The sequence below is a fragment of the Ctenocephalides felis genome, unplaced genomic scaffold (genome assembly GCF_003426905.1).
Source record: "Ctenocephalides felis isolate EL2017-DRISC unplaced genomic scaffold, ASM342690v1 CF-g0.4_SCAFFOLD_01170, whole genome shotgun sequence".
NCBI classification, from domain to species: domain Eukaryota; kingdom Metazoa; phylum Arthropoda; class Insecta; order Siphonaptera; family Pulicidae; genus Ctenocephalides; species Ctenocephalides felis.
The window spans coordinates 68,444,033-68,471,669 of record NW_020537324.1 but is presented as its reverse complement, the minus strand read 5'-3'; the positions used below and the strand labels follow the sequence as shown (position 1 = coordinate 68,471,669).

Below are 27,637 nucleotides of genomic sequence, written 5' to 3'. Positions count from 1 at the left end.
ATGACAGTCTTCATTTGTGTTAAAATGATAAGCGGTTTTTGTAAGTTTTTCTAATCATTTCTACAATCTAACTATATTTCTATAATTCAGATAATCCTAAAAAAAATCCTTAACAAACTTCAGAACGATTTATCAAAATCCGAATAATCGTTTAGGAGGATTATTCTTTCATACACCATTTCAGAAGAATTTTATATAAAAGACAATGGAAAACATAAGAAAATCATTTTCCATCGATTGCTGTTTTAACTTTGTTTAAAGTTACCAACAGATCAAATAATGAATTCAAAAGCTTTGATATGTGACAAGTCAATAATTTCTCATCCAAATTTTTTTTGCAATTAAAGCATTCAGCTGCAAGCCTGTAATTATTGTTTAATGATATTTTTTATTTTGCATTATTTCTATTAATTATGAAGGTGACAACTAAGTAAATGCACCTTTTAACCTTAGATGGCATCAAGTGAGTTTTTAGGTTTGCTGATGTAGTTCAAATGTTAAAAAAACGTTTATTTTTTTATTGAATAGTTTGAAATTCAGATGTCAATCAATAACAAAAATTACATTGAATTTATTCATATCTAAAAAAAACTTATTTATTTACTTTCTAGTTTCAATTGCTTTTCTTTTCTTTTTCATAATTTTCTACATCAACTATTTTTTCTCTTACTTCTTTTTTATAGTATAACATATAGGCATATAATGATAAAAAGTTTCTAATAAAAAATAAAACATTACATTTGAATATAATGTAAATGTTTTGTTATTTATTTTCATAAATTTTTGGATTTTTTAAAATTTAAAAACATGTATTTTATTAGATGAGTTGAATTACAGTACATAATTAAAATATATGAGTTTATTGCCCAAGGGTATAATACTTTAACAATGTTACTTACATATTGCTATACATTTTATCTTAATCATCAATATATATAATATATGGTCAAAAAAGGCTAAAATATCAACAATTTCCGAAAAAAGAGCACATTTCATTGATTTCGAAAGTTATTAAATATGATAAATCTCTTACAAAGAAAAATTACAGAACGTGGTGTTGTTTTTAAATTTGCATATCATACAGAATTTTGAGAACATTTATGCAAATAACACGATGCAATAGTTAGTTAGAACAACTTTCTTAGTGAAGCATAAATAATTAAAATCGTGCAAGAAATTCTAAATAAAGTAAAATTATTATTTTGTTTGAGATTTCTTCAAATGCATGCACATCTCATTTTAGTTTACAAGAAATACTGGTGAACTTGTTGGACATTCTGACAAGTAGTTCATTTTGTAAAAGCTATCTCATTGTTTAAAACATAGTTAGATGTATAGTTGTATTTATTCAGAAGTTTTCTTTAATCTTCTACATAAAACTGTTTGAGCTGCTTTGTTACTCGGTCGGAAAATTCCACTTGATTTATGGATCAACGTATTACAAAAGTTGCATAAAATGCAGGGTACTTTGTTATTTAAAAAAGAGAGTATAAGTGTATAAGTTTACTTTGTTAGAATCATTGAATGCATTTCAATAATATTTATGCTAATGCTTTAAATTTTACTTTATAATGTAGAATGTGGTAGCATAATTCTTGAAGAAGGGATTTTCTTGATTGTATTAAAATATAAAGTTTTATCGCAAATGCACTTTTATCGTAAGTACCTGCCTGATTGTTTTATGAAAATATATTAATCTTTGGTATCGAATTTAACCAGTGAACTGTGAAGCTCTTTTCGAACATTTGGCAATGTTTTGTGTCATCTATATCGAGCTCGTGACGTGTATATTCGTTAATCACAGAGAAAAAATAAGTTTATTTTATGAAATTAAAAAATGTTACTAATACGTTTTAATTTTTTGTTAGCATAAATCTATATTATATATGCATTGAATGCAATGGATTAAATTCAATGAAATATACATTATATATGTAAATTTAAAAAAAATAAGAAATGTTTTTGGTGAAAAGCATAAACTATTTCCAAAGTTATAGTAGAAAACATTATTTAAATATCTCAAAATATTTCTTGTTGATTAAGTATATTATTTTCACACTTGCCATTTATAACTACTTATCTATTGAACGTTAAGCCTCAAAATATGCTAAACAACGTTTCTAAATATATATTTTATTTAAAAAAAATACTCTAACAAGCAAATGGTCACTGTTTTAGTCGCATGATAAATATACTCGCCACCACTCTATGACAAGTATATTCGTCAATTACAGTTAACTTGTTAAAAAAGAAATTGTATTAACCATAAAGCAGTATTTTGTCTGTAAGAATTTCTATTTTATATTTGAAACAAGAAATTGAAGCTTTATCGTAAAATGATTTATTGGTTGAGAACCTGATTTGTAAAATTAATAATAAATCTTAAGAATATTTTAGAAAGACCAGATAACACTATAAAATAATTCTGAATTTCAAGTTGACAATGCTTAAGATTATTATACTTTTGATAAGAATTTATTAATCAAATTGAAAACTTTTATATGACATCTTAATATACGTGTACATTTTTTCTGTTCGTTTATTGAAATAAATCCTTTTACATTATTAATTATAAAATATATTAAAAATATTATTTTAAGCTTACACTAATATTAAAAATTAATTTTATTAAATTTGTTTTATATTATCAGCTGAAATCCCATGCACTAGCAAATTAAAGAGAAAACTAAAATGATGCAATTTTGAGCAATATATTTTTGATCACTAATTATGGCACAGAAATTATGATGAGTGCCTATTGAAAATAGTGAAAACTGCTAATGATCATAAAATTAGGCCAATAATGTAATTGACATCAATAACCATATTATATATATGATATAGTTATTATTTAAGAATAATGTCTAAATATTGTTTAACAGAAATATGCGTTTTAATTTAATACTACATATCAAAATTATGAATAAACTTAAATAAAGAACATCTGCCTATGACTGCACATACTTTTGTTTTAACATAACTCAAACTGACATTCATAAAATGAATTTAAAAATCTCAATTTTTTTCTAATTGAGGCTTGAGAATACATTTTTACTTCTTTTATTATATTGGTGATTGAAGTAATTCAGATTTTTTTAACTTCTTTTGGTGAATTTATCTTTACATTTATTACAAAAACTTTATTATTGTATTTTATCTTTTTCACAGCGTTCTTTGGAAACATCTCGAGAAAACTCGTATGAAAGGGATGATGGTCCACCAACCCATCAGCCTTCTCATGGCCCATATTCGCAGCATCTCACCCCTGGAAATCATTACTCTCATCATAGACAGGTAATTGAAAATTTAATTTTTTACTATTTTAAATGATATAAATAAATACAATCACGCAAAATTTATATTGAATTTATCTGAAATATTTCTAATATTGTTTTACACATATACTGAGGAGAGCTTTAACTATTACATTGTTCATGTTGAATTTTCTACAATTTATTTACAGTTTATTAGCCTTAGTAGTTATACTTTGAATAAACATATCACATAGACTTCTAACCTTACAGTACATGAATGTCTACGCAATCTTTAATCATTTTCAACAAATAGATTTTCTCAAAATATATTTTCTTAAGGTATTCTTCAACTGGGCATTATATCAACATCGGAGCTTGATAATACTTACCTTCAGTGCAAATAAAATATTTACAGAACGATTCTTTCACCACAGAGTCTTCCACTGATTTTATTACAGACTATTGACTAGTCTGAGCCTCCTTAATTAAATGAATGAACGACTTGGTTTTCTCTGATCATACATGATTAATCCGTCTGAGCTTTTTTGCAATTAGTAAAAAAAATCACACATGTGTGAATGAGGACTTTCACATAAATTTAGTTATACACAATTATACCTAAAGAAGTATATTGATTTATTTGTATGACAGACAAATTCAACTATTAAATATTATTTTATAGACCTTGTGCATCAGTAGATGTTCAATTAGTATATTAAAAATGTGCTTTGAATGCATTTGATATTTATCGTCCTCGAGTAAATGCCCTTCTTTGGTATAAAATGAATTATTTATTACATTTATTATAGGAATATTTTCTAACAATAAAAGGTATTGATTCCCAACTGATAAATATCAAATATAATAGAAGCATTTTTTCGTATGAATATTATCATGTGTTTCTAATAATTTAACGATCTATATACGAATTAAGAGAAAAATTTATTATTGGTGCTTATAATTGTTATATATTACATAAATTTTTTTAATAATAATTTATAATTTAATGTGTATAACTAATTTATTTCCTTTATTGTGATGCTTGTTCTATCTCCTACATAAGTACTTATATGCCAAAATCAAATAAAAAGTACTCCACATTCCACAAAACAAATAAAAAGTTTAAAAACTGGCTTCACTGTCAAAACTTTTATACCATGTTTTCGAACTTGGTTTTATTGATTTTGAATTAAATTGTTTTCCGAAGAAAATTTCTTAAGTGGAGATGTAAGCCTCCAGTTGCTTCTTGAGGATAATGATTTAATACTTATCTGTAAAATCTTGAAATACCAAAACAAAATTTATCAATTTAGTATAGAAAGTGCGATGATTCTTTGAATATATATTATATGAAATATAATTTTTATACGTATTAGATATTATACAAAATACTTATGAATTAATATCGAATTTTTGCCTTAACAATATATAATTTAAATCAATATTTATAATAATTTATGACTTTTATTCCAAATTCGAATTAAAATTGCTTACTCATACTGAATACGATTTAATTGTTGCCCAATTTGAATCTAAAGGTATTCTAATGTATGCTCTAAATTATTATATACATTATAATTATTTTAATAATGAATAATTAATTTTGGCACACATCATTGGGTTAATTTAAACCGCCAATTATACTAATTTATGGCTTTTATTTAGAGTTATTTTTACTTCCTCTGATAAGTCATTTAGTCGTTTTCCATTCAAATCTATATTTGAATATATAACACGTAAAACAAAATATTAAATATTATTACAGGTAATTGGAAAACTGAATATTTATTCATAGTACCTGTACATTGAGTTAATTTAAACCTTCAATTATATTAATTGTGGGTTAAAGTTATTTAGAAGCTGGTCATTTAGTTATTTTCCATTAAAACTTATATTTGAATGTGTAGTCATGAAGCAAAATGCTTAATATTAATATAGAAATTTGTGAAACTGAATAATTTATTATGGTATAGATCATTGAGTTAATTCAAATCGTTAATTTTATTAATTTAGAGATGCTTTTTGGAATTATTTTTACTTGGTCAAATACAATAGCAATTAATTGTTTTCTTATATAATACATTCGAATCAATAAAAGTAAATAATAACTGTTATTCATTATTTTTAATACTACATTATTAAAACAGCATGTAACAAAATGTAAGATGTCAGAGAATATTAAAAACCTCATAACATTGTCTGAAAATACGATTTTTTAAAACAACGTACCTAAGCTAAATAAATTTTCTCTGACACTGTTGTAACTTGTCTGAAAATGTTGTAACTTGTCTGAAAATGTTGTACCTTGTCTGAAAATGTTGTACCTTGTCTGAAAATGTTGTACCTTATATGAAAATATTGTACCTTGTCTGAAAATGTTGTAACTTGTCCAAAATTGTTATAACTAGCCCGAAGATGTTGTGGCTTTCCCGGAAATGTTGTAGCTTTGCTGGAAATATTGTAGCTTATCCGAAAATTTTGTAGGCTTTACAAAAATTTTGTAACTAAAATATTGTAATTTTTGTCACTTGTATGTAACTTGTCTGAAAATGTTGTGACTTATCCGAAAATGTCGTGGCTTGTTCGAAAATGTTGTGTCTGATACTGTGTAACTTGCCTGAAACTGTTGTAACTTGCCTGAAACTGTCGTAACTTGCCTGAAACTGTTGTAACTTGCATGAAACTGTTGTAACTTGCGTGAAATTGTTGTAACTCGCCTGAACTGTCGTAACTTGCCTGAAACTGTCGTAACTTGCCTGAAACTGTTGCAACTTGCCTGAAACTGTTGCAACTTGCCTGAAACTGTTGCAACTTGCCTGAAACTGTTGTAACTTGCCTGGAACTGTTGTAAATCACCTGAAACTGTTGTAAATTACCTGAAACTGTTGTAACTTGCCTAAAACTACTGTAATTTGCCTGAAACTGTTGTAATTTGCATGAAACTGTTGTAACTTGTCTGCAACTGTTGTAACATGCCTGAAAGTGCAGTAACTTGCCTGAAACTGCAGTAACTTGCCTGAAACCGCTGTAACTTGCCTGAAACTGCTGTAACTTGCCTGAAACTGCTGTAACTTGCTTGAAACTGCTGTAACTTGCTTGAAACTGCTGTAACTTGCCTGAAACTGCTGTGACTTGCCTGAAACTGCTGTAACTTGCCTGAAACTGCTGTAACTTGCTTGAAACTGCTGTAACTTGCCTGAAACTGCTGTAACTTGCCTGAAACTGCTGTGACTTGCCTGAAACTGCTGTAACTTGCCTGAAACTGCAGTAACTTGCCTGAAACCGCTGTAACTTGCCTGAAACTGCTGTAACTTGCCTGAAACTGCTGTAACTTGCTTGAAACTGCTGTAACTTGCTTGAAACTGCTGTAACTTGCCTGAAACTGCTGTGACTTGCCTGAAACTGCTGTAACTTGCCTGAAACTGCTGTAACTTTCCTGAAACTGTTGTAACATGTCTGAAAATGTTGTAACTTGTTTAAAAAAGTTACAACTAATTCGAAAATGTTGTGGCTTGCCCTAAAATATTGTAATTTGACCGAAAGTGTTGTGGCTTATCTGAAAATGTTATAGTTTGTCCGAGAACGGTGTAGCTTGCCTGAAAATTTTATAACTTGTTCCAAAATTTTTTAAGCTTTTTAAAAAGATTGTAACTTGTTTTGAACTTATTGGCACTTGTATGAAAAGTGTTTGAAAATGTTGTAACCTTTATAAAAATGTTGTAACTTTTCTGAGAATGTTGTAACTTGTCTGAAAATATTGCCAACTGCCTGAAGATATTGTCGGAAAATATTATTAGGTGTCGAAAGTATATGAAGAAATGCCGAAGTATATAATTATGGTATACATCATCGCAATATATCAATATTTGTCTTAAATATTGTGAAACAAATTGGAAAATAATTATACAGCTGTATGTTAAGATTTATTTATTATCATATTATTTACTACCAATACTAATTAAAATAGGCATATAGTTTTGTTCGAAGTATTTTATAATGTAATATATTCTTAATATTCTTGAAAAATAAACAACTTTTTTACCATATTTACACTTTTATAGTTCATTTTCTTTCAATTTTGTTCATTTTTTTTTCATTTTTTTCACAAAATTTTTATTCAATTTTTATTTTATTCTTTAATTTCATTATATATTTTTAATTATTTTTTATAAGTATATATCATTTAATATTATAATAATGACTGCAGTCTAATCAAACAGCAATTAATTGGTTTTACTAGGTTATAACAGTAATATATTTGAGTTCTAATAAAATTATTTTAATATACATCAACACTGATATATTTATCATTTAGTTAGTAATCTTACACGTTAGAATGAACATACTTATAAAACTTTTTTATACCATTTTGTCATGTTTTTTTTCCTATTTCAGCGATATTCTCCTCACGACGACTACGGCTACGGCGGCTCTACGGGGCCACCAGACAACACCTATGGCCAGGTGAGGTCTTACAACAACGATCCCAGCGATCCAGAACCTTTATTCTACAACAGCAGGCCGAGGTCATACCGAACTGATTATTCCAGGTAAAACAATCAATTTTAATTCAAACAACACATTATAATTAACACGGCAACACGGTTAACATCGTTCGCTGATGTCTCTTTGTATAACGTTGCGGTGCTCAAAATCCATTATTGGAATATTCAAAATTAATTGGAAATCAGAATTACGCGTTAGGGAATGGTTTGCTGTTATTTATATGCGTGGATTTTATGATTTTTATGTACTAAAACCTACCTATATTTAAACATGTGTATTTGAACTTATTTAGTTTGTGGTATAAATTGAAAGTGATGTATAAACACAAAAAAGCTAGAAATAGATTTTTGCATATAATAAGTTCATATTTAAAGATAATATTTATATATAATTAATTTTGAATTGAACACTTTTTATTTTATAATTTAATGTGGTTTTTGTTTTTCCCAAATAATTTGTGTACATTATCTATGAGTAATATAGAATCGAATCGTATGGTTTTTAAAATTTATAGTTTATAAGTTTATATTTTTGTTTTGAGATTCTTAGTTTTTTTCTATCATATCAGATGGATTATTCAAAAATCATTTTGTTTTTATCTATATACTATTCAACAATTCAAAAAACTCTACATTAAGAAAGAAAAGTAAAAGTGTTTAAAACATCTTTATTTTTCCCATGATATTTTCACATATTTTTTGTCGAATCAATGGATATGAATAATATCGAACAAGCTTATAGTATATTAAAATAATACGTTTGAATTAACCACTAGTTAGGTGCAAGGCATCGCGCCTAAAGACAAATTGCTGGAACTTTCCGTACTGTAATTTGAACATTCTCGGAATTTCTCAACTCTTTTTTTTTTAATTTTTCAAAATTTGAAAACATTTAAATAACTTGAATACTGAAAAGGTAGGTAGCTTTTATCGAAAAAAAAAATAGTTTTTCTGTGCCAACTTAAGTTTTTTTTTTTTCTTTGAATATTTTGAATTTTTTGAAGTTTGAATAACTATTTATGTTTGGATATTTGGATTATTTTTCTTGATTTCCGAAACCACTGGACCTGCCTTTGCAAAAACGTAATTAATTTTTTATCACGTCAATACATGTGGAATGTTTTTTACTAATTCAAATCGGAGAAAAATCAGTATTTGACAAATATTAATTTTAATTTTAACTTGTGATCTTTTTAGAAATGTAGACACTTTCATTTATGAATACACATGTTTGAACATTGTTGCTGTATATAAAATATATTTTATTACTTATTACTTTCATTGTAGAATAAACAGTTTATTGCATTTATTGGATCAATTTTAATTTGCGGTCGTAAATGTGGTTGTTCCAAATAAGATTCAGCAAGGATACAGTGCCTTTAAACATTGTGTTTCTGTATATAAAATTGATTTCAATTTATTACCACCTTTATCGTGAAATGAACAATTTGTTGTCAAGTACAATTAGAGCACGATCTACATTTTCCTGATGTCACGTATTCATTTGGAATCGTACCTACTATATCTTAGATTAGAGCAACCAAAACTAATTAAATTCGCTTAGTCAATTAATCCGGGAATTTAACCTTTGCCGTATGCTCCAAATAACGCGAGTCAAATATATAATAGTATTATGCGAAATGCGTAGACATAACTTTATGATTTCGAATCATGATAATAGTTAGAATTGTTTGAATAACATTATTATATTTTTTTAACTAGTCGTTACGAGCATCGTACGAAATAATTGAAAAAACATTCGATTTGTATGAAACTTAGTGATTAGTTTTAGGCATATGCAAGTCCGGCCGTTTTAGAAATAAGGAGCCAAAAGTGCAAAACTTGTTATTCTTAATTTTTTGCAAACGTCGTTTATGGACGACATCCGTTTGACGACCTGTTTGTACGTACCCAAAATCATGTAATTTTGAAAGTGAACTACACATTTTTAAAAAAAAATTGATCCAAACAATGCAAAATAAAAAATATATAAAAGAAGAAAAAGAAAAATAATAGAATAAAATTCTCTATATATTTGTTTAATTAAGAGCGAAAAATAATAAATGTCAAGTAACGAGAGTTGTTTTTAGTAAAGGATTATAATTCAAAATCTTGTTCTCAACCAAATAATTAAATTACCGAATAATTAAATTCCTTACTGTGTTTACGTCATATTGTTCCAACGTCGTAGAATTATTGTAAACTTATGAATAATTATGAGGAGAAATTGAGGCATAATGTTGACCTTTGCATGTTTTAATATTATTAATTGCCAGTTGCTTATTATTAGTCCAAGCGGATATAAATGAGACTCTTATATAAACCTAGGTCTTAATCTTAATATAATCAGAGCACGATAAAAATAAATAAATAGAAATGAAATGATATTTACATTATATGTATACATAAAGACTGAGGTTTTAGTCACATTTATTTCAATGAACGACTTTTGAAGTATATTTTCTCAAGATTCATAAGGGATGATCAGAATCTGTAAAATCCTAAAGTACACACACATATTTATATATATATATATATATATATATATATATATATATATGAGGAAAGTTAAAATTGATAGTAAAGAATTTCTAAACGACAGTTATGTATTTAATGTTTTAATTTTCTTGAACTAATACCTTTATTAGATTTTATATTATAATTCTTATAATTTTTCTCTTATATGATTCATTTAATTTAATTATTAATAGTTATCTTACAATTTTGTTTAAACATATTTGCAGACATTCTATAATATATATGTTTACATGCTTCCATTTAAAAGACGTCGTACACGAAAATATAATAATAGTGCAAGGTGAGAAACAACAAATTTTAGAACACCTTAAAAATTTTTACTTATTGACATGCTTCCACTTATTACCCTTTAAAGCACATTTGAAAATTTCACATTATTATAATATTTTTATCATATTCAACACATCATAATTTGTCACAACAATTTACTATAATTTGTAATGAAACCTCAATATTATTGCAAAGTTTATCTATTTAACTATTTTTATTACGATGCAATTTTGGTAGAGAAATATAGAGACTCCAATATTTACAAATTTACTTATTTTTCACACTGGTTATGAATTGTATCATATCTATCGTAAATTAACACAAAAACTCACAAATCGTTCAATTGTGAAGTTAACTAGGATCAATTTGTTTTAAATTTAAAAAGTAAGAAAAATTTACGATTAGTTGAAGTAACGATTTGGTTTGATCGATTTCACCAGATCTGATATACAAATTTAATTTTATACTTTTCTATATATAGAAAAAAATGTTGTTTTATAACAAACTAAATTTTTGAAAAAGTTAGTTACAAGATTTTTATCTCAAAATTCATATCATCATATGAACTTTTGTTTATATCATTTTAGTTACATATTTGCATGATTTTTTATATTTTGCATGTAAAACATCAATTTTTTACTCGTAATTTGTTCCCCTTTGAACACAAATAATATTTCATACAATTGATTGATTATAAATACATAATGTTATTTTTTTCAATTTATACTATATCAGGCCAATCAATTGTTATTCGTTCATACGATTGAAATTACCATAACAAAAATTATTACAATCAAAAAACTGGTTTGATATAAATTCATGAATAATTAGTTTATATTCTATTCACATAGCTTGAATATGTAATTATTTTTGCAATGATATGGCAATATTTTACATTTTAATATTTAATTAAAATTATTGTTTGCAAAATATTTTCTACTTAATTAAAATAATTTTGTACATAATTTTTGATATTTAGTGATATAGTATTCACGTTCTTTCATCTATTTTAACAAAATTTTAATTAGTTTATTAATATGATTTTTATTTAAAATCATGTCACTATATTGAATGGTTTTCAATTTTTTTTTATGATTTTTTATTTGAAATTGAATACATTTTTTAACTATTATTATCAAAACAGTTGAAAATATACTTTTCTGTAAGACATCACAACAATTTTAAAATCTGTTACAAAAGCTTTTCTATCTCTACAATAAATTGTGAATCAGGATTGTCATTTTTTTATTTTTTTATGTAATTTAATGATTACATAAAATTTATGTCATTTTTTTATGTAATTTTTTTTAAATAATAGCCTGATTTAACATTCAAAGCATAATGAATTATATTTCAACAAATGGTAATTCTAATTAAATAAAACTTATATCTTTATATGTGTATAATTTTCAATTATAAAAAATTTCACTCGTTAACTAACTTAATGTAAACAACTATAATTACCAGTTTTTTAAATACAAATGATCACTTAAACATTTGAAAATATATTCTGAAATTATATATTTTGCTCTAATGATGTATGAATAAAAACCACGAATAAATTTATGTACCTTATAGGTATAACTGCCATCTAAAAAACACAATCATTATATGGTAAACATCAAACAGATGTTTTCATGCATTTGAAATACCTAAAATCTCTTAATAATGCACTTGACTTATGATATGACAATATAACCTCACGTAAAGTATTAAGTAAAACCAAAGACTTTAGAGAATATTGAACACAAAATTTTAGTGTCTTTGAATTGCATAAAATCCCTATTGCATTTCATACATGGTATAATGATAAATTGTATATCTCCAGTATTTTTTAATATATTTTGTCACCTAATCTATTGAAAACACCTTCCAATAGCACTTGTATTGATTTGCAATTTATGAACTGCAATTCATACAAATTTAGGCACATGGTATCAATAATAGTACTTACTACTAATTTTCCAGCATCTATCATTCCCAAATTTTAACCTTCGGGTTTTTGGAATTTATAAAATCAAACTTGATTTTTGGTAGGTATAACTATTATTTATATTTTTTTCATTCATTCGATCTTGAATCCGATTGTTTTTTTTAATTATTTTGCATTTGATAATTAACCTCAACCTTGACTTATACACTTTTTGCATACTTTTGAATACTTTTGTTTTTTGCACAGTGTTATTTACAATCATTATAAATCTATGCACTTAAGATAGGTAACTATAATTTAACGCATTTCACTAGTTTCCTAATATTTTCTATCTTTATCCACATTGTTTTTGCAACTAATGTATAACTATATTATCAACTTTGAAATGCCCATAATGTGGTCAAATTATTAACCTGATGGTTTTTGGATTTGTGATAATTGCAAGACTCACCTGTATGGATATCTCACCCAGTTGAGTTGAGATTCACGTTGATTTCTGGGACACCCTGTATACAACTATTATATTTTCCTATCAATTTCCAGCCAGCAAGAGGGTCAGTGGTACGACGGCCTAACAACCGGCGACTACCCCGGCTCGCAGAACTACGAAGATTCGCTGTATAAACAAATGCAAATTTCTGACACCGCCACTTACTTGAGCAACCAGGAACCGCCTTCGAGGAAGACTAGAGGTAAAATTTGAATTATTTATTGTTCAGGTGTTTCCGAAATGAGATTCGAAAAAATCGACTTTTATGTTTATTTTTCTCTCTTTGATGTTTCGAATGCCAAGTCGTAAAGATGAGAGAGTATTCTTGTTTTGTTCCACCGGAAAGGTCGTAGGATAAGTGGAATTGTAGAAATATTTTTTCACTGCGTCTTTTTATTATGATATTTATTTGTAGGATAAATGTAATATAAAAAGAATATTTTAAAAAATAGTGGAGCATGGCATCGTGCCTTGAAATAAATTGCTGGAACTTCCCGTACCAAAAACTATTATTTTCTTTAAAAACTTTAAATTTTTTCAAAACCTTGATAAAGATAGATTTGTGAGAATTTTGAAATTTTTGAAAAAAATGACTTTTTCGCAAACATTATCATTTTTCTTTATTTTGAAATATGTTGAAATGTTTGAATTTTTTTTCAAAGCAATTGCGCTCCGTAGCTGTTTTAAAGACAGAAGCTATATATCGAAGCGCGTAAGCGCCGCGTCGCAGTGCAACGGACATACATTAGTACAACCCATAGAAATATTAAAATTTCTATAAAATATCTGATAATTTGATGTGCATATGTTAAATGATCATTTTTGATCGTTAAACAGCTTTTTTTTTTCTTAAAACTTTTACTTTTACTTTTACTTTTTTTCTTAAAATGTTAATTGGTTCATATTTTTACCAATACGAATAAAATGTTTTTGAGTAATTCAAATCGGACACTTTCAAAAATTGAATTACCATTTTTGACACTATTTACCCCGTATCTTCGAAACGGCTAAACCTGTCTCCCTATTTATTAACCCCTATTAATACGAATCATTTTTTGAATTACTCAAATCGGTTAATCCGCGTTCCCGAGATCGCCGACAAAAATTTGTCGGCACACACACACACATACATCCATTTTTTCTAAGGTACGCCAAAATATTTAGAAACCTTTGAAAAGTAAAGATTTAAACACAATTTTATTTTCGATTTTTTTGCTATTCCCATAACTAGCCCTGCGGGAAGTTAATTAATTACTCTGTATTTTATTGATATTTCCATTTATTATATATGAATTATTATAACAAAAATTATTACATTTGAAAAATTATTTGATATAAACTCATGCATAATTAATTTGATTTTTATTCACATTGTTTGAGTATGTAATTATTTATGCAATGATATGCAAAACTGCATATTTTAATACTTAATTAAAATTATAATTTCTAAAATAAATTCTATATTTATTAAAATAATTATATACATAATATTTGATGTTTTGTGATGCAGTATTGCTGATTTATATTAGAGATCTTTTTATTTAGTATATGAATAGGATTTGGACTTTAAATCATGTAAATGTTTTGAGAGATTTACATTTTATTCGTATTTTTTGATATTCCAACTTAAACGCATTTTTTTTATATTTTTTTAGTATTTTAAATTCAAATTCAAATATATTTTTTACTTCAAACTGTTTAAATGCTTTTTCAAAGCCTTTATAAACTGCACAATATTTTAGTACAATTTATTATATTTGTGACGCTTGAAATTTTTATTTTTCACTAAATTCTATTTTTTTTGTCATACCAAAACGATTAATACGATATGAATTTAACAATTTTTATAATTTTATTAGTTTATATCAAACAGTCATCCTGATTTTTTTTAAAAAATTAAAACAGATTTTATTAATATTTCTTTATTCATCATTCTCAACTGATAAAATGAGTTCACTTTGTACCGTATGGTTTATACCTTAGGGTTTTTTTAATTTTTTTGATAATTAATAATAATTCAATCAATGGTATCATAGTTATAATTATTGATGGATATTTTGTTTGTCGTCTTTGAAATTTACTTTTAAAACTATTTCAAATTTACTAACATTTTGGTAACAAATTTTATAATAATATATTAATTATAAATTAATTGCAATTTATATTCAAATTTCAATTCATTGTTGCCGGAAATTATTCAATTGTTTACTCAAAAGTATTTATTCAAATACTTAAATGTTTCCTTATAACTAATTTTATTCTCCAATCAATTGTGTTTGTTTCGCCCACGAACAAAAACAAATAATTGAATGCAAAATATGATGAAATCATTGTCAGTTATTAATTTACAAGAGATCTTTCGGGAATTAATTTATACCGCGTTTTCTCTTGCTGAAAGATTTGATCCTGATTAAATATTCAATTGAGTATGATCTGTCTGTGCCGTTATAATTCTTTGTGCAAATATTATGTCAGGATCGGTGAATTTTGGAATGCTTTTTGGGGGTTGTGGATAAATTAAAACGATATGGTAATGAAATATAATAACATATATATTATATATGTGCTGTTATTACTAATACAAAGTTTGAATGTTTGCATTTGAATTATGTTATAAATAATAAAAGTATGTAAATAGTAAAGTTATTTAGGAGATTAGTTTTTGTCAAGGGCAGATGAGACAAACATATGACTTTTATTGATGGATTGAAAAATTGACTAAGTATTTGGAAAGACAGGTCCAGCGCTGTCAAAGATTCATGAAAAAAGTTGAAAAAAAATGCCAGTTCGTGATAAAAAAATGATTATTCAAAACACAACAATACACATTAAAAAAAAATACCAAAAGTGTCCAGCCTTAGGTGTATCAGCTCTCCTACTAAAGTAACTTTTTCCCTGACATTACGAATACCCTTCGTCTCCTTGTTGAAATTATTAATGCGATATTTGGAGAAAGGCGAAAGGGGGAATTGCGAGGAAAAGTTTTGTTCGTACGTGACGCCGCATTTTAATAATCGTGTTGTACAGAGCTGTTCGTCTAGTATATATGGTATATGAAAATATAGAAAACAAAAGGTAGACAGTCACATGAATTTTTATTGCTTTAAATTTAAAAGAATGAAGATGAATAATCTTCTATATGCACAAGAAAAAACATCGTACGCATTAATGCTGCTTATTTGCTATTGTGCTCTATTATTAATAGCTCATTTAAAAAAAATCAATATTATAGATATCAATTTTTTTAAATAATATTGTAAATCGCAATCACAACAACAGAATTTTGTAGCCAATTATGATAATATTAAAATATCATCATTGAAGAAAAAAAATCTATTAAAATCACTCCAGTAAGTAATTTTCTAATTAAGAATAAGGCTTGAAAAATGCAGAACACGAAGTAATTGATTTTATCAAAATTCACAGCGAAAAAGCGTCAAAATGCAACATAAGAGCAACAATTATATTTATGCGTGATTAAATGACAATTTTTTTTTAAGTTTTTATCATCTTTCACAACCTTTACTATAGATCAGATTTTGTAAGAATTTTGGTCTATTGAAAAAGCTCAACTTATTACACAAAATGTAATTTATTCTATTTACTCATTTATGTATAAAAGTGTACATGACAGATTTATGCATCTTCTCAAAAGTAGTATCCAACAAATTTATTGTCTTAGCTGGATCCAATGATTCTCGAACCTGGAAAATCACAAATGGCATCCATTAGTCCCTAAAAATTATTATTTAGTTATAATTATATATTGTTATTTATCTTATATTTTGTTTTGAAATCAAACTAATTTAATTCAATTTTTAGTATCAAATTCGAGAAGACCTAGCCTGGAACGCCAAGAAACTATATACAATGAATACAACGTTTCCTACATGACTAACACCAGGTAACTTATTTATTTATTATTAATAAATAAATAAATATGAATATATATTAATTATTAATAATTATGTATATATTCATATCCAAGTAATCGACAATGATAAATTACACTGTAATTTTACATACTTATTTATAGAAATAAGTCTCACATAAGTATCAATAAATAATTCTTCAAAGTCAATAAATCTAATGGATTACCCTTTCTAGAAATATTTTATTTTTTCAGTTTCTACATAATAAATTATTTGAAGTTCATTGTCTAAAAAGTATATTTATATTTGGAATATACATTATTTGTGTGATCGATTTTAACCCGCGTCTGCGATTACGACATTCGTGAAATATATTTGAATAAAAAATGAATTCAAGTCTGGCGAAATATTTGAATCAAAGTTTCACTAACGGTATTTTAACCAATAATTTTCTGATCCTTTTCATAAAAATTACCATCAATAATAATAATCACAGTTATTATTTTACGTACAATATTTATGTTAATATTATTACTTAATATGTATTGCTTCTCAATTTATAATATGTTTTGAATTGTTAAAAGAAAAGTTTTACACAAAGAACATTGTCCATTTTATAAATTTCTCTTAACGCATTGTTTCCAGCGAACTATTTTGTAATATAGTCATAAAGAACCATGTTTTTGGCGGAAAATTTGATGTAGTAATAAAATGTCCTCTAATTAGGTAAAATATTTGGGAAAAACATAGAAAAAATCTATTGTATAAAATTCATTTCATAAATAATACTCTAATCATTACGTTGCCAATGAATTGAAGTATAAATTAGAAACATCTGGTTTCGTATGCAATCATTTAACGATTAGAAGTAACACATGAGGTTTAAAATGTATTTATTCAAACATACAACTCTTAACTTATCTTTAGTGCGAATATATACAAATAATCAAAATACAATGAAAAACAATAGGCAATTTTATGAAAATATATTTAATAAAGAAAGAAATAGAATAATTATAAATACAAATGATGTATAGATATATACAGTATGAGTAACAAATGGCGATTGATGAATCTGTGAAGCATAACATTGTTTGCCATAATTAAATTAATTCAAAAATATAAGTATAAATCAGTTATAGGTATGGGTTATAATACTATTTTTTACCATTTAAACTAATTTTAAATCTATATCTAGTTACGATGGAATGGGCTATCCGACTGGCGTGAGTGAAGAACACCGCCAGTGGGACAGTGGAGGAGGCCTGACCGCCCCGGCGGTCAACGGTAAATGGAGGGCGCTGCCGGAACCACCGGTGGCGGACGTGTTTGATAACCAATGGTCGTCGAGGGTTCCCAGAAGGCGCAGTGGTTCCGTTTGTGGAGCCAGGTTGCCAAAGACACCAGCTGAACTAACTCAGGACGATTCTTTCAGGTAGGAGACTAATGACAATGGAAGTCTGTAATAAGTAATCTATATTAAAGTCAACAAATTTATGAAAACTCATTACATCTGGTAGATTTGATATATATATATATATATATATATATATATACATATATATATATGTGTATAAACATATATATATATATATATATATATATATATATATATATATGTATATATACTAGCACACCCTGTCAAGCGTCGCCGCGGCTTTTATTAAAATCCACCTGATTAAAATTTGAATACGTTTGACAACGAACATTTCAATCCTTCATTTTAAAAATATCAATGCAAGAATAAATAGAATCCGGATTGAAATTTGAAACTGATCGATCAATTAACAGTTCAATACAATTGATACCATTTTTTTCTGAACTCAAATTAATTTTGAAAAAATAAATTATTAAAGTTTGAAATAAAAAAGAATACTACAAAATTTATTATAAATAACTAAGTGATTTTTACGAATCTGTTGTATCCCATTTGGTATCACGTCCTATTTTCCTCGCTAACATTTTACCAAGGTCAAATCTACCAGATATTATTGGATTTTAGAGATAAGTTCATTTTAGAACAGACTTATTAAAAATAAACTATATTACTTGCAAGCACATTTGTCTCTCCAAGATTTTTATATTATTATACATTATTGAAAAAATATGAATATCAGATAATAACGACCAAATATAATCACGTTTTCTTAAATGATCAAATAAATATTAAATTTTCTTATTATTATATTTCATCTTATTGTAAATGCAAGTGCAAGAGCAGTCAATATAAGTTATGTCTGATATTCTTAAATTGACTTTAACTAGTGACTTTGATTTTTTTAGTAATTTTTATTTATGCTTGTAAATTACGAACAATAACATTTTACATTCCGTCACCATGAAAAAAAGATTAAAAACAACTAATCCTTTAGCGATAATAATCTTTTGCACTAATTAATTTTTTTTAGTATATTAATCTTCAACGCACAAGCTTCTTCTGTTATTACTTTTGCTAAACTCTTAAACCCTATGATAAATTACAGGTTTATAAGTTTTATGCACAAATGTTTAAAGGGTCACAGGGCAAATTTTGCAACAGAACAAAACAAAAATGCCAGGTCAAATCTTGACCTAATATATTAAAATGTTATGATTTTAGGCTGCGTGAACTACAATTAGAATAATTTTGATATCATATGTAGTAAACATAAAAAAATTAATGAACCACTCTTAAACTACAAAAAATAGTATTCATTTATGAAATATAATACAATTAAATATTTTAACAATAAACAGGCAATCTTCAAATGACTCCATTTGTTGTAGGTGACGACAAACAAATATAAATAGAAATAAAAAGTGTAGGCAAAAGGTAAAAAACCTAAAATAGTTCACGTAAAATAATGTGGACTAAATATCAATGACTAGGTTTTTAAATTTTTTAGTTTAGTTTTTATTTTTAGTTTAGTTTAGTATAAAGTTAGTTTTCAATCATAGTCAAGTCACGTATAATATCTCTTCAATTGTTTGACATTGTGATTGTGGCAGCCAATGGTAGCTCGTTCGGATTCACATGACTTATTTTCAAATTTTATCAATTTTTAAAACGATAATATTTGATTGAATTTTTGTTTGTTTGTTAATTTACATATCAATATAATTAATAATGAAGTTTTAAAACTTGTAAAAAATAATTTTTAAGTTTTTTTTTCAAGTTCCTAATTACTGATTGAAATGATTACTGAACAAATTGGACTAATATTATCGTAGTATACTGTACTCAATAATATTTGAATCAGTTAAATGACCTTTAAAGTTCTTTATACACAAAGTTATACATCCTTTGTTTTTTTAGTTCATTACTCATTTACCTTTTTCTTACAATACTCTTTTCCTCTAGTGCTACAGAGTACACGGACATTAGTAACATCACCTACCCGAGTTACCCTGCAACGGTGCCTACGCAGCGCCGCAAGTTGCCGCAGGCGCGACCATCAAGTCGCTGCTCCAACATCGCAGACTATGTTATGAACACGAACGATGTGACCATATCGCATAGGGGAGCCAGTTTACCGGCGACTCCTCCTTGTGGAACACCTACTAGGAATAGAAGGTAATTAAGTGGTGCATAGCATCGTGCCTTAAGGCAAATTGCTGGAACTTACCGTACCACAATTAAATATTCGAGCAAAAAAAATTAATAATCAATAAATATTGATCAATGATTAATAATTGTTTTAAATATTTTCAAATAAATAAATATAATTACTATATATTTATTCGTTCATATAATACACAGTGACAGTTTTATCACTCAAAACACTTGAAAATGCTTTCATTAAGAAGAAATGCTGAATGAATCCATCTTATATTTCTTACGCCTACGAAATATATTTGAAGTATAAAGCCTTGTATATTTTTGAAAATTGTTTTTTTTTCTGAAGATTGTGAAATTTGTTTGAACCGTAAAGGAGAACTTTAAAAATTGAAAATTAAATATCTTGGTACGGAACCAAAAAAAATATTATAAAATTTTTTCTAATTATTGAAATATTTAAAAAATATTTGATAATTTCACGTGCATATGTCTAATGATCATTTTAAACTGCCAAATTTAATTTTTTTTACAAGATATGCACAAATTGTCATTTTTTCTTTTTTTACGATTAATATAACTAGAGAAGTTAACAAAATGTTGGTGGTATTTGGCCTGAAGGCAGTTAGCATGGATTACCTGGTACCTAAACTAGAATCGAGTTTGTCAAGAATACAAATCTATTAGAATATGATAAAGGTTATTTGGCTTTTAATTATCAGAAAACCACTGTTACTTTCCAAAAGACTGATTTCGACATATTTGATTGTCCTGACAAGAAAACGTGGGTGCAAAATTACTCCTTAATGTGTTAACTACACAAAAAAATAACTATATAATTATATACCAAACGCTTATATAACTATATAAGAATGACATTTTTCATGTTAACAATATGAAAAAACCCTGAATAGTTTTCACAAATATCTGAGGAAAATTAGTACAGATTGAAACCCACCAAAAGTCTCTATTGCAGAATTTCTAATATTTGGTTGACAGTTTTACTAACAAAAAGGATACGACATTTCTTTGCCAAAATCTAACCAGCATAATTACCTAATTCTACGATTTTTGAATTGATGTAACTGATTCAGAATTTAGGGGAATAACTTCAAGCAAAATGGTTGACATAACATTAGTTACAAAAAAAACGGCTAGAATTTTATTACTGATAAATTAAAAAAAAAGTTTCATATCTGGGATATAATAAGAAACTTTCAAATTATTAAACGATTTATATGATATAAGCAAACCGTATTTTGCATTTGGAAGAATCGATGAGTTAAACTCTTGAAAATTTAGACATTATTAGAATCTTAATTTCAAAAAAGTAAATATATTTATTAAAACAAATTATCTAGCCTTTATTATAAAAGTATCGAGTGCTTCTTAAATTTTTTAAACTAAGAGCATAATTATTTTAAATGTGTCCATATTAATATTGACAATAACTGACATTATTCAGTGATTTTTATTCAAATTTTAAGCTTCAGGGATTATATATATATATATATATATATATATATATATATATATATATATATATATATATATATATATATATATATATTCTTATAATGTCTGAAACAATAAATATTCCATGAAAATGTACATCGTACTACGAAGTTAGTGCAGTTTATAATTTTTCATAATATTATGCTTATACTTGAAATGCTTGCAGAACATTTATCAGTTGATTTTATTTGTGGTTGTAAGTTGAATAAAGAAACTCAATTAATTCATTTTAAAATTTTATACCATACTTATTTAATGTTGTCATCTGAATGGTATTAATATTTCCAACTAATAGTGAATAACTTGACACATTTTTGAAACACTTCAGATATCAAGAATATTCCTTACTTGTCTAGTTTTAGAATCGGATATTTTATTTTCAAAAAATTCTTATAATTTAATAACTCGTAAATTAATTCTTCAATTCGCTCTTGTAATTTTGGCGATATTAAGCTGTCATGATTGTTATCAAAATCTTAAGTCAAATATTATGGCAAAAGTTTTATCATTCATAAAGATTTATGTGATACCTGCTTTTATTATAAGTATGGCTTTTATGGAACTAAAATTTCCCAAGCTTTGATAACGGGTTATTACTTTTACGATTCATTATATTATACCATCATACCTAAACTAAATAATGCTTTGATATTATATATTTAATATACCACAAATGTTATAAAATATATGATTTTGATATAAATTTAATTATTAATTTTATTTTCAATTTTTTTGTAAAATAAATAATAACTTGCAAAAATACACCCATGCGTTTATTTGACTATAACTCGTTCGAGTTACTAATAAATAATTAACTAAAATAAGTTATTTTGGACAACTATGGAATAATTGATTAGATATATCGTACAGTGACATTTATGAAGGCTATTGACACTGAAACTAAATTGACTAAAAGAAATTCAATGATATAATTACCGATAGACGTATTTGCTTTCAAGGCAAGGTCAGAAAGGTCCCCCAGTGTTTTGTGTTCATTATTGGTTTATTTCAATTAATAGAGAAAGAAATACTAATGTTAAGTACATTTTGTCGGTAATAGTATTATCATTAGAAAATAATGCCAAAGAAATGAATAAAATATAATGGAACTTATACTATTAAATTATTCTATTCATCTTTGAATTATTTATTCATCTATGGCATTAATTATATATTATCAATAAACTAAACCTTACTGCATAATGATCAATAAATACATATTGAAATTTTTCATAGATCTAATAAAAATAAAATTTTAATTATTTTTTCACTTATACCATTAATAGTTCATATTTATCGATAATTTCGGTAGTTTTGATTTTTTGTATTAGCCACATATGTATATATGTATTTTACATTATTTTAATTTGAAAAAAAAAAACATTTAGGGAATTTTTATGATAAAAAAACATTTATAATTGATAAAAAAATTACTAAAAACCGTTGATCGGAGAGACCAATATATTAAGAGCTGCATTTAATAAACTATATCAAGATATCAGCATTATTAACGAAAGTTAATGAAAGTTATTGAAAGTTAAGCTGCTTTTTAGTCAATAATAACCAAATGGTTCATTAATAATGATATGAACTTTATAGTCATGGTGTTAAAATTGATTTGCTAACAACAATTGAAAGTGAATAAATATTAATAATGGAAATGAAACTCTTTAAGTAGTTGTTACAAGAAAAACTGTTATTGGTTACACTTAAAAATGCAAATCTTTTGACATTACTAAATAAAAATTATTCTCACTAGCTGTATGAAATTAAAAATGAGTAATTTTCATACTAAACTTTTTTGATTCTAGTTGAATTAATTAATCCAGCCTACAGACCGACAATATATAACTCATATGAATATAGACCCGTATCATAGCATTAATATTTTATCCGAAAACTAGCAACTATAGCTTTATAAAAAAAATTATGATGTTAAATAATTTATTATTATATAACATTTCATGTATTATTTATAAATTTATATTTATTTTAGATGTCTTCCTCAACCTCGAACAACAACCCCAGGAGGCAGACGTCTTCCCCAAATAACACCAGGAACTCGTCGAGGGCGCGGCAGAAGGCAATTTCAATTAAAACGAAATGCATCTGCCGAACAGTCGGAAGACGTACCAGATTATTATGATCGATCTGGTGCCATGTCAGCAATTCCTTATAATGAAGACTATAATTATGCATACACCAGTAGCAATGACAATCTAGAGGATCAGATGCTGGACAAACCAGTTGCGGCTGTGACGCCTGCAAGGAGACAAGGAGGGGCTGCACTTCCACAGGTTCCTCAGGTAGAGCTAAATTTTAACACTTTCGACTCGGAGTCGGACTGCCGGTCGGTACGCTGCGCTCGGAATATTATAGTGCTAGACTTATCTCTCAACTCGGAATTTTTTTTTGTATCGGATTTTTTCAAAATGTGGTTATATTGGTTTTTAATATAGTTATTATGATAATAATACAGAAAATTTTAAAAATTAAAAAAAAATTGCACTCAAAACCATGCTATATTGTTTAAAAAATCATTTCTTCACAGATCTTTATTAGAATTATGGGGATCATGAGCTAATAAATTAATTTTGTTATATATTTATTTATAAAATTAATAAATCAATCAATAAATGAATGTAATAGTAAATTAATTTTAAAAAAATAAAAAAAAATTAAATGTAAGTTTAGTTTGCGACGAGTCGTCGCCGACAGGATTTGTCGCCGGAGCGGCGGCATCCGAGCTTGACGGTAAAACATATCATGCCGCCGGAGCGGCGGCGCCCGAGCGCAACGGTAAAATGACTATGCCGCCGGAGCGGCGGCATCCGAGTCGAAAGGGTTAAAAAGAGTCTGATAAGACTAAAAAAAAATATTTCATTTGTTCACAAGATAGCATTACATTTTCTATAGCTGGTTTAGTGTGTTCTGAATTCTGGGGTATTTTGTACTAGTCTGTACTTGGTTACTTCTTGAAAAGTATCGATTGAGATAGTTTGTGTATAATAAAACGCTAACTTTAATGAAAAATCATAATGCTAAACAATAATCATTTAAATAATATAACTTATAAAACTTAGCCATTACAGTTGTATATGATTAAATTATAAATTAGGTGGTTTTATATCTAAAGAGACAATATATTTCGAGTTCGTGAAATTAGGTCATGATTAGGTAGATAAGAGCATCATAGTTACCTTGAGATTTAAGTAACATAGAATTTTAATCACATTAGAAATTTTATTCAAAATTCTTTATTAATGTTATTCAATTCATTATTGAGATTCAGTTAATGGACAACAGGATATCCAAAAAATATCTTTACTATTTTTATTAATACTGGTAAAATAATTATAATTTTTCAGAACATATATTCAAATATGTTTCCAAGAGCATGCAGAAAAACCATTTTAAATATATCATTGATATCATAATTATAACATCTTGGTTTTATAACAAAAAAAATATAGAGAATAGACAGATCATCGGGTTGGCATTTTACAGTAGAAGTAATATCACCACAACTCTTAGTTTTAACAAATGAAGGAAAATTTATTATTCAATTAATAAAAAAATATTATATTTTTTATAGTAATATTGTCAAATCTACTATTTCGGAATCATTTATAACTACAAAAAATTAAGAAAATGATATGCACAAATATTTCTTGATAATTGATAAATTTTCTTTTCTTTGGAACAAGCACCGGGTTTTAATATAAAAATATACAAAGTAGATAGATAACCTATTGAGTTACCTCCAAAAAAACATTTTACAGTTGAAGTATCATCACTACAACTGTTGGTTTTTACAATGAAAAAAAATACTTTCAATATTTCATAATAACAATGTCAAAAGGAGGATTTTGAAATCATTCATATTTATGAAAATATTAAAGCATATTGAGATAGTTTGAAACGATTTGCAACAATATTTCTTAAAAATTTGTTTATTTTCATTGGAACAAACACTGGGATATAACTAACTCAAGTAGAATATAAAAATATATAAAAAATATATAAGTCAAACATCGGGTTGCCTTTGAAAAAAATAGCTTAAAAAATCTTGATTCCTATCATCAACTACTCTACCCTTTACAAAAATAACTCAAAAAAATTCCTGCTTCCTATCATCAACTACTCTTAAGTTTAACAATGAAAACAATCATTATTTTATAGCAATAATGTCAATTTTTTAGTTTGAAATCATATTCAAATCTATGAAAACGTTAAAGTATTTCAAAATAGTTAAGAACGCAACAATATATATTTTTAAAATTGGTATTTTTGCTGAAACAAGTACTGGGTATTCAGCATAATAGTATATAGAATATATAGGTCATTGGCTTGCCTTTAAAAATAATTTAGAGTAGACATATCATAACTAGATCTCTTAGATATAACAATACAAAATAACAACAATATTTTATAGTAAAGCAGGAAAAAATACAAATGTTTAAAACGACTTGCAACATTTTTTAATTCCAATTGGTACATTTTCTCTTTGTTGTTAGTGTATTTATTTAATCTTTGTAATATTGTAAACCATAAACACATAGTTTCAATCTTTAGAAATGAATTTCTGTTACACTTTTTACAATTATGTAGTAATAAGAAATTAGATATTATTTATTTATTTTTTAAATATATAGCCCACAGATTTCATCCAATAGGACTTAATAATACAATTATCTATATTATATCTTTGCTATATTATTATTCGCAATATAGATACCAATTAATATATATACATAATTACAATATATAGTAAGATTAATAATGCACTTAACACAAAATAACATAATACAAAATGCAATAATACTATTTATTTACATAGAATAGGATAAAAAAATTAAAGATATTTAAAAAGAAATAAAAAGGTTAACTTTGAGCATATTGAGATTATTTGATTAGGTGATGTGTTACGTATATCTATTTTATTATTATTTAGGTTAAAGTTAGAGGACATCAGTAATAATAATCAGCGAATTAAAGAGAGAAATATTAAAAAATTATTTAAGAAATACTAGATTTTTCATATTAATCTATTACATTAATGTCGTTTATTTTTTTAGGTACCCGCATATCAGCCTCCTCCCGAGGAAACTTACTACAGTGCCCAAGAAGACTACAGTCGACCTCGTCTAGGAGGTCGTAAAACGTACTTCGAGCAACAAAACACCGATTCATTAGAATCCAGAGACGACGATTTGAAAGCAGATTCATTCGACACAGCTTTCTCGAGTGTCAGTACTGCATTTTACAAAAACCAGGAATTTCAGGAATACAAAGAAGAATATGACAAACCATCAGTCGTGACTACGAGCGCCCAACAGCAATATTTTAGGGACCAACAAGATTATCAGCAACAAGTTACTACGACGTCGTCGACTCTGCCACATGTTTCTATGAATGGTAATAATTGATAGTTGTTTTTATTTTATTTATTTATATTAATCAAAATAAACTGGTATTCTATTAGTAACAGAGCTAATTAATAGTGAAAACTTTACTTTGATAGTGAAAACTTCAAAAGTCAACTAACTCTTATACATACATTAAACAGTATGTGTTAGAACAGCTACGTATAATTTTATTTAGAATTTCTGTGATAATGGCAAAACTAATTTATATAATTCATAGATAAATTATAGTTTGAAATTTATAGATAAATGTACAAAATAACAATAAAATATTTTTTAATATTATTTTATAAATCAAA

General features: G+C 26.4%; 1 protein-coding gene across 1 annotated transcript in view; it reads left to right on the top strand.

The window, feature by feature from the left end:
* The window catches only part of LOC113367587, a 94,345-nt gene extending 67,004 nt beyond the window's left edge, over positions 1-27,341 (top strand). Inside the window, exons 7-14 of the mRNA XM_026609181.1 lie at positions 3,169-3,294; positions 7,650-7,804; positions 13,044-13,192; positions 16,813-16,894; positions 18,061-18,297; positions 20,203-20,415; positions 23,909-24,218; positions 26,991-27,341. Coding sequence (XP_026464966.1) covers positions 3,169-3,294; positions 7,650-7,804; positions 13,044-13,192; positions 16,813-16,894; positions 18,061-18,297; positions 20,203-20,415; positions 23,909-24,218; positions 26,991-27,341 — 1,623 coding nt within the window. The remainder of the gene's footprint in view (positions 1-3,168; positions 3,295-7,649; positions 7,805-13,043; positions 13,193-16,812; positions 16,895-18,060; positions 18,298-20,202; positions 20,416-23,908; positions 24,219-26,990) is intronic.
* The last annotated feature ends 296 nt before the right edge of the window (positions 27,342-27,637 follow it).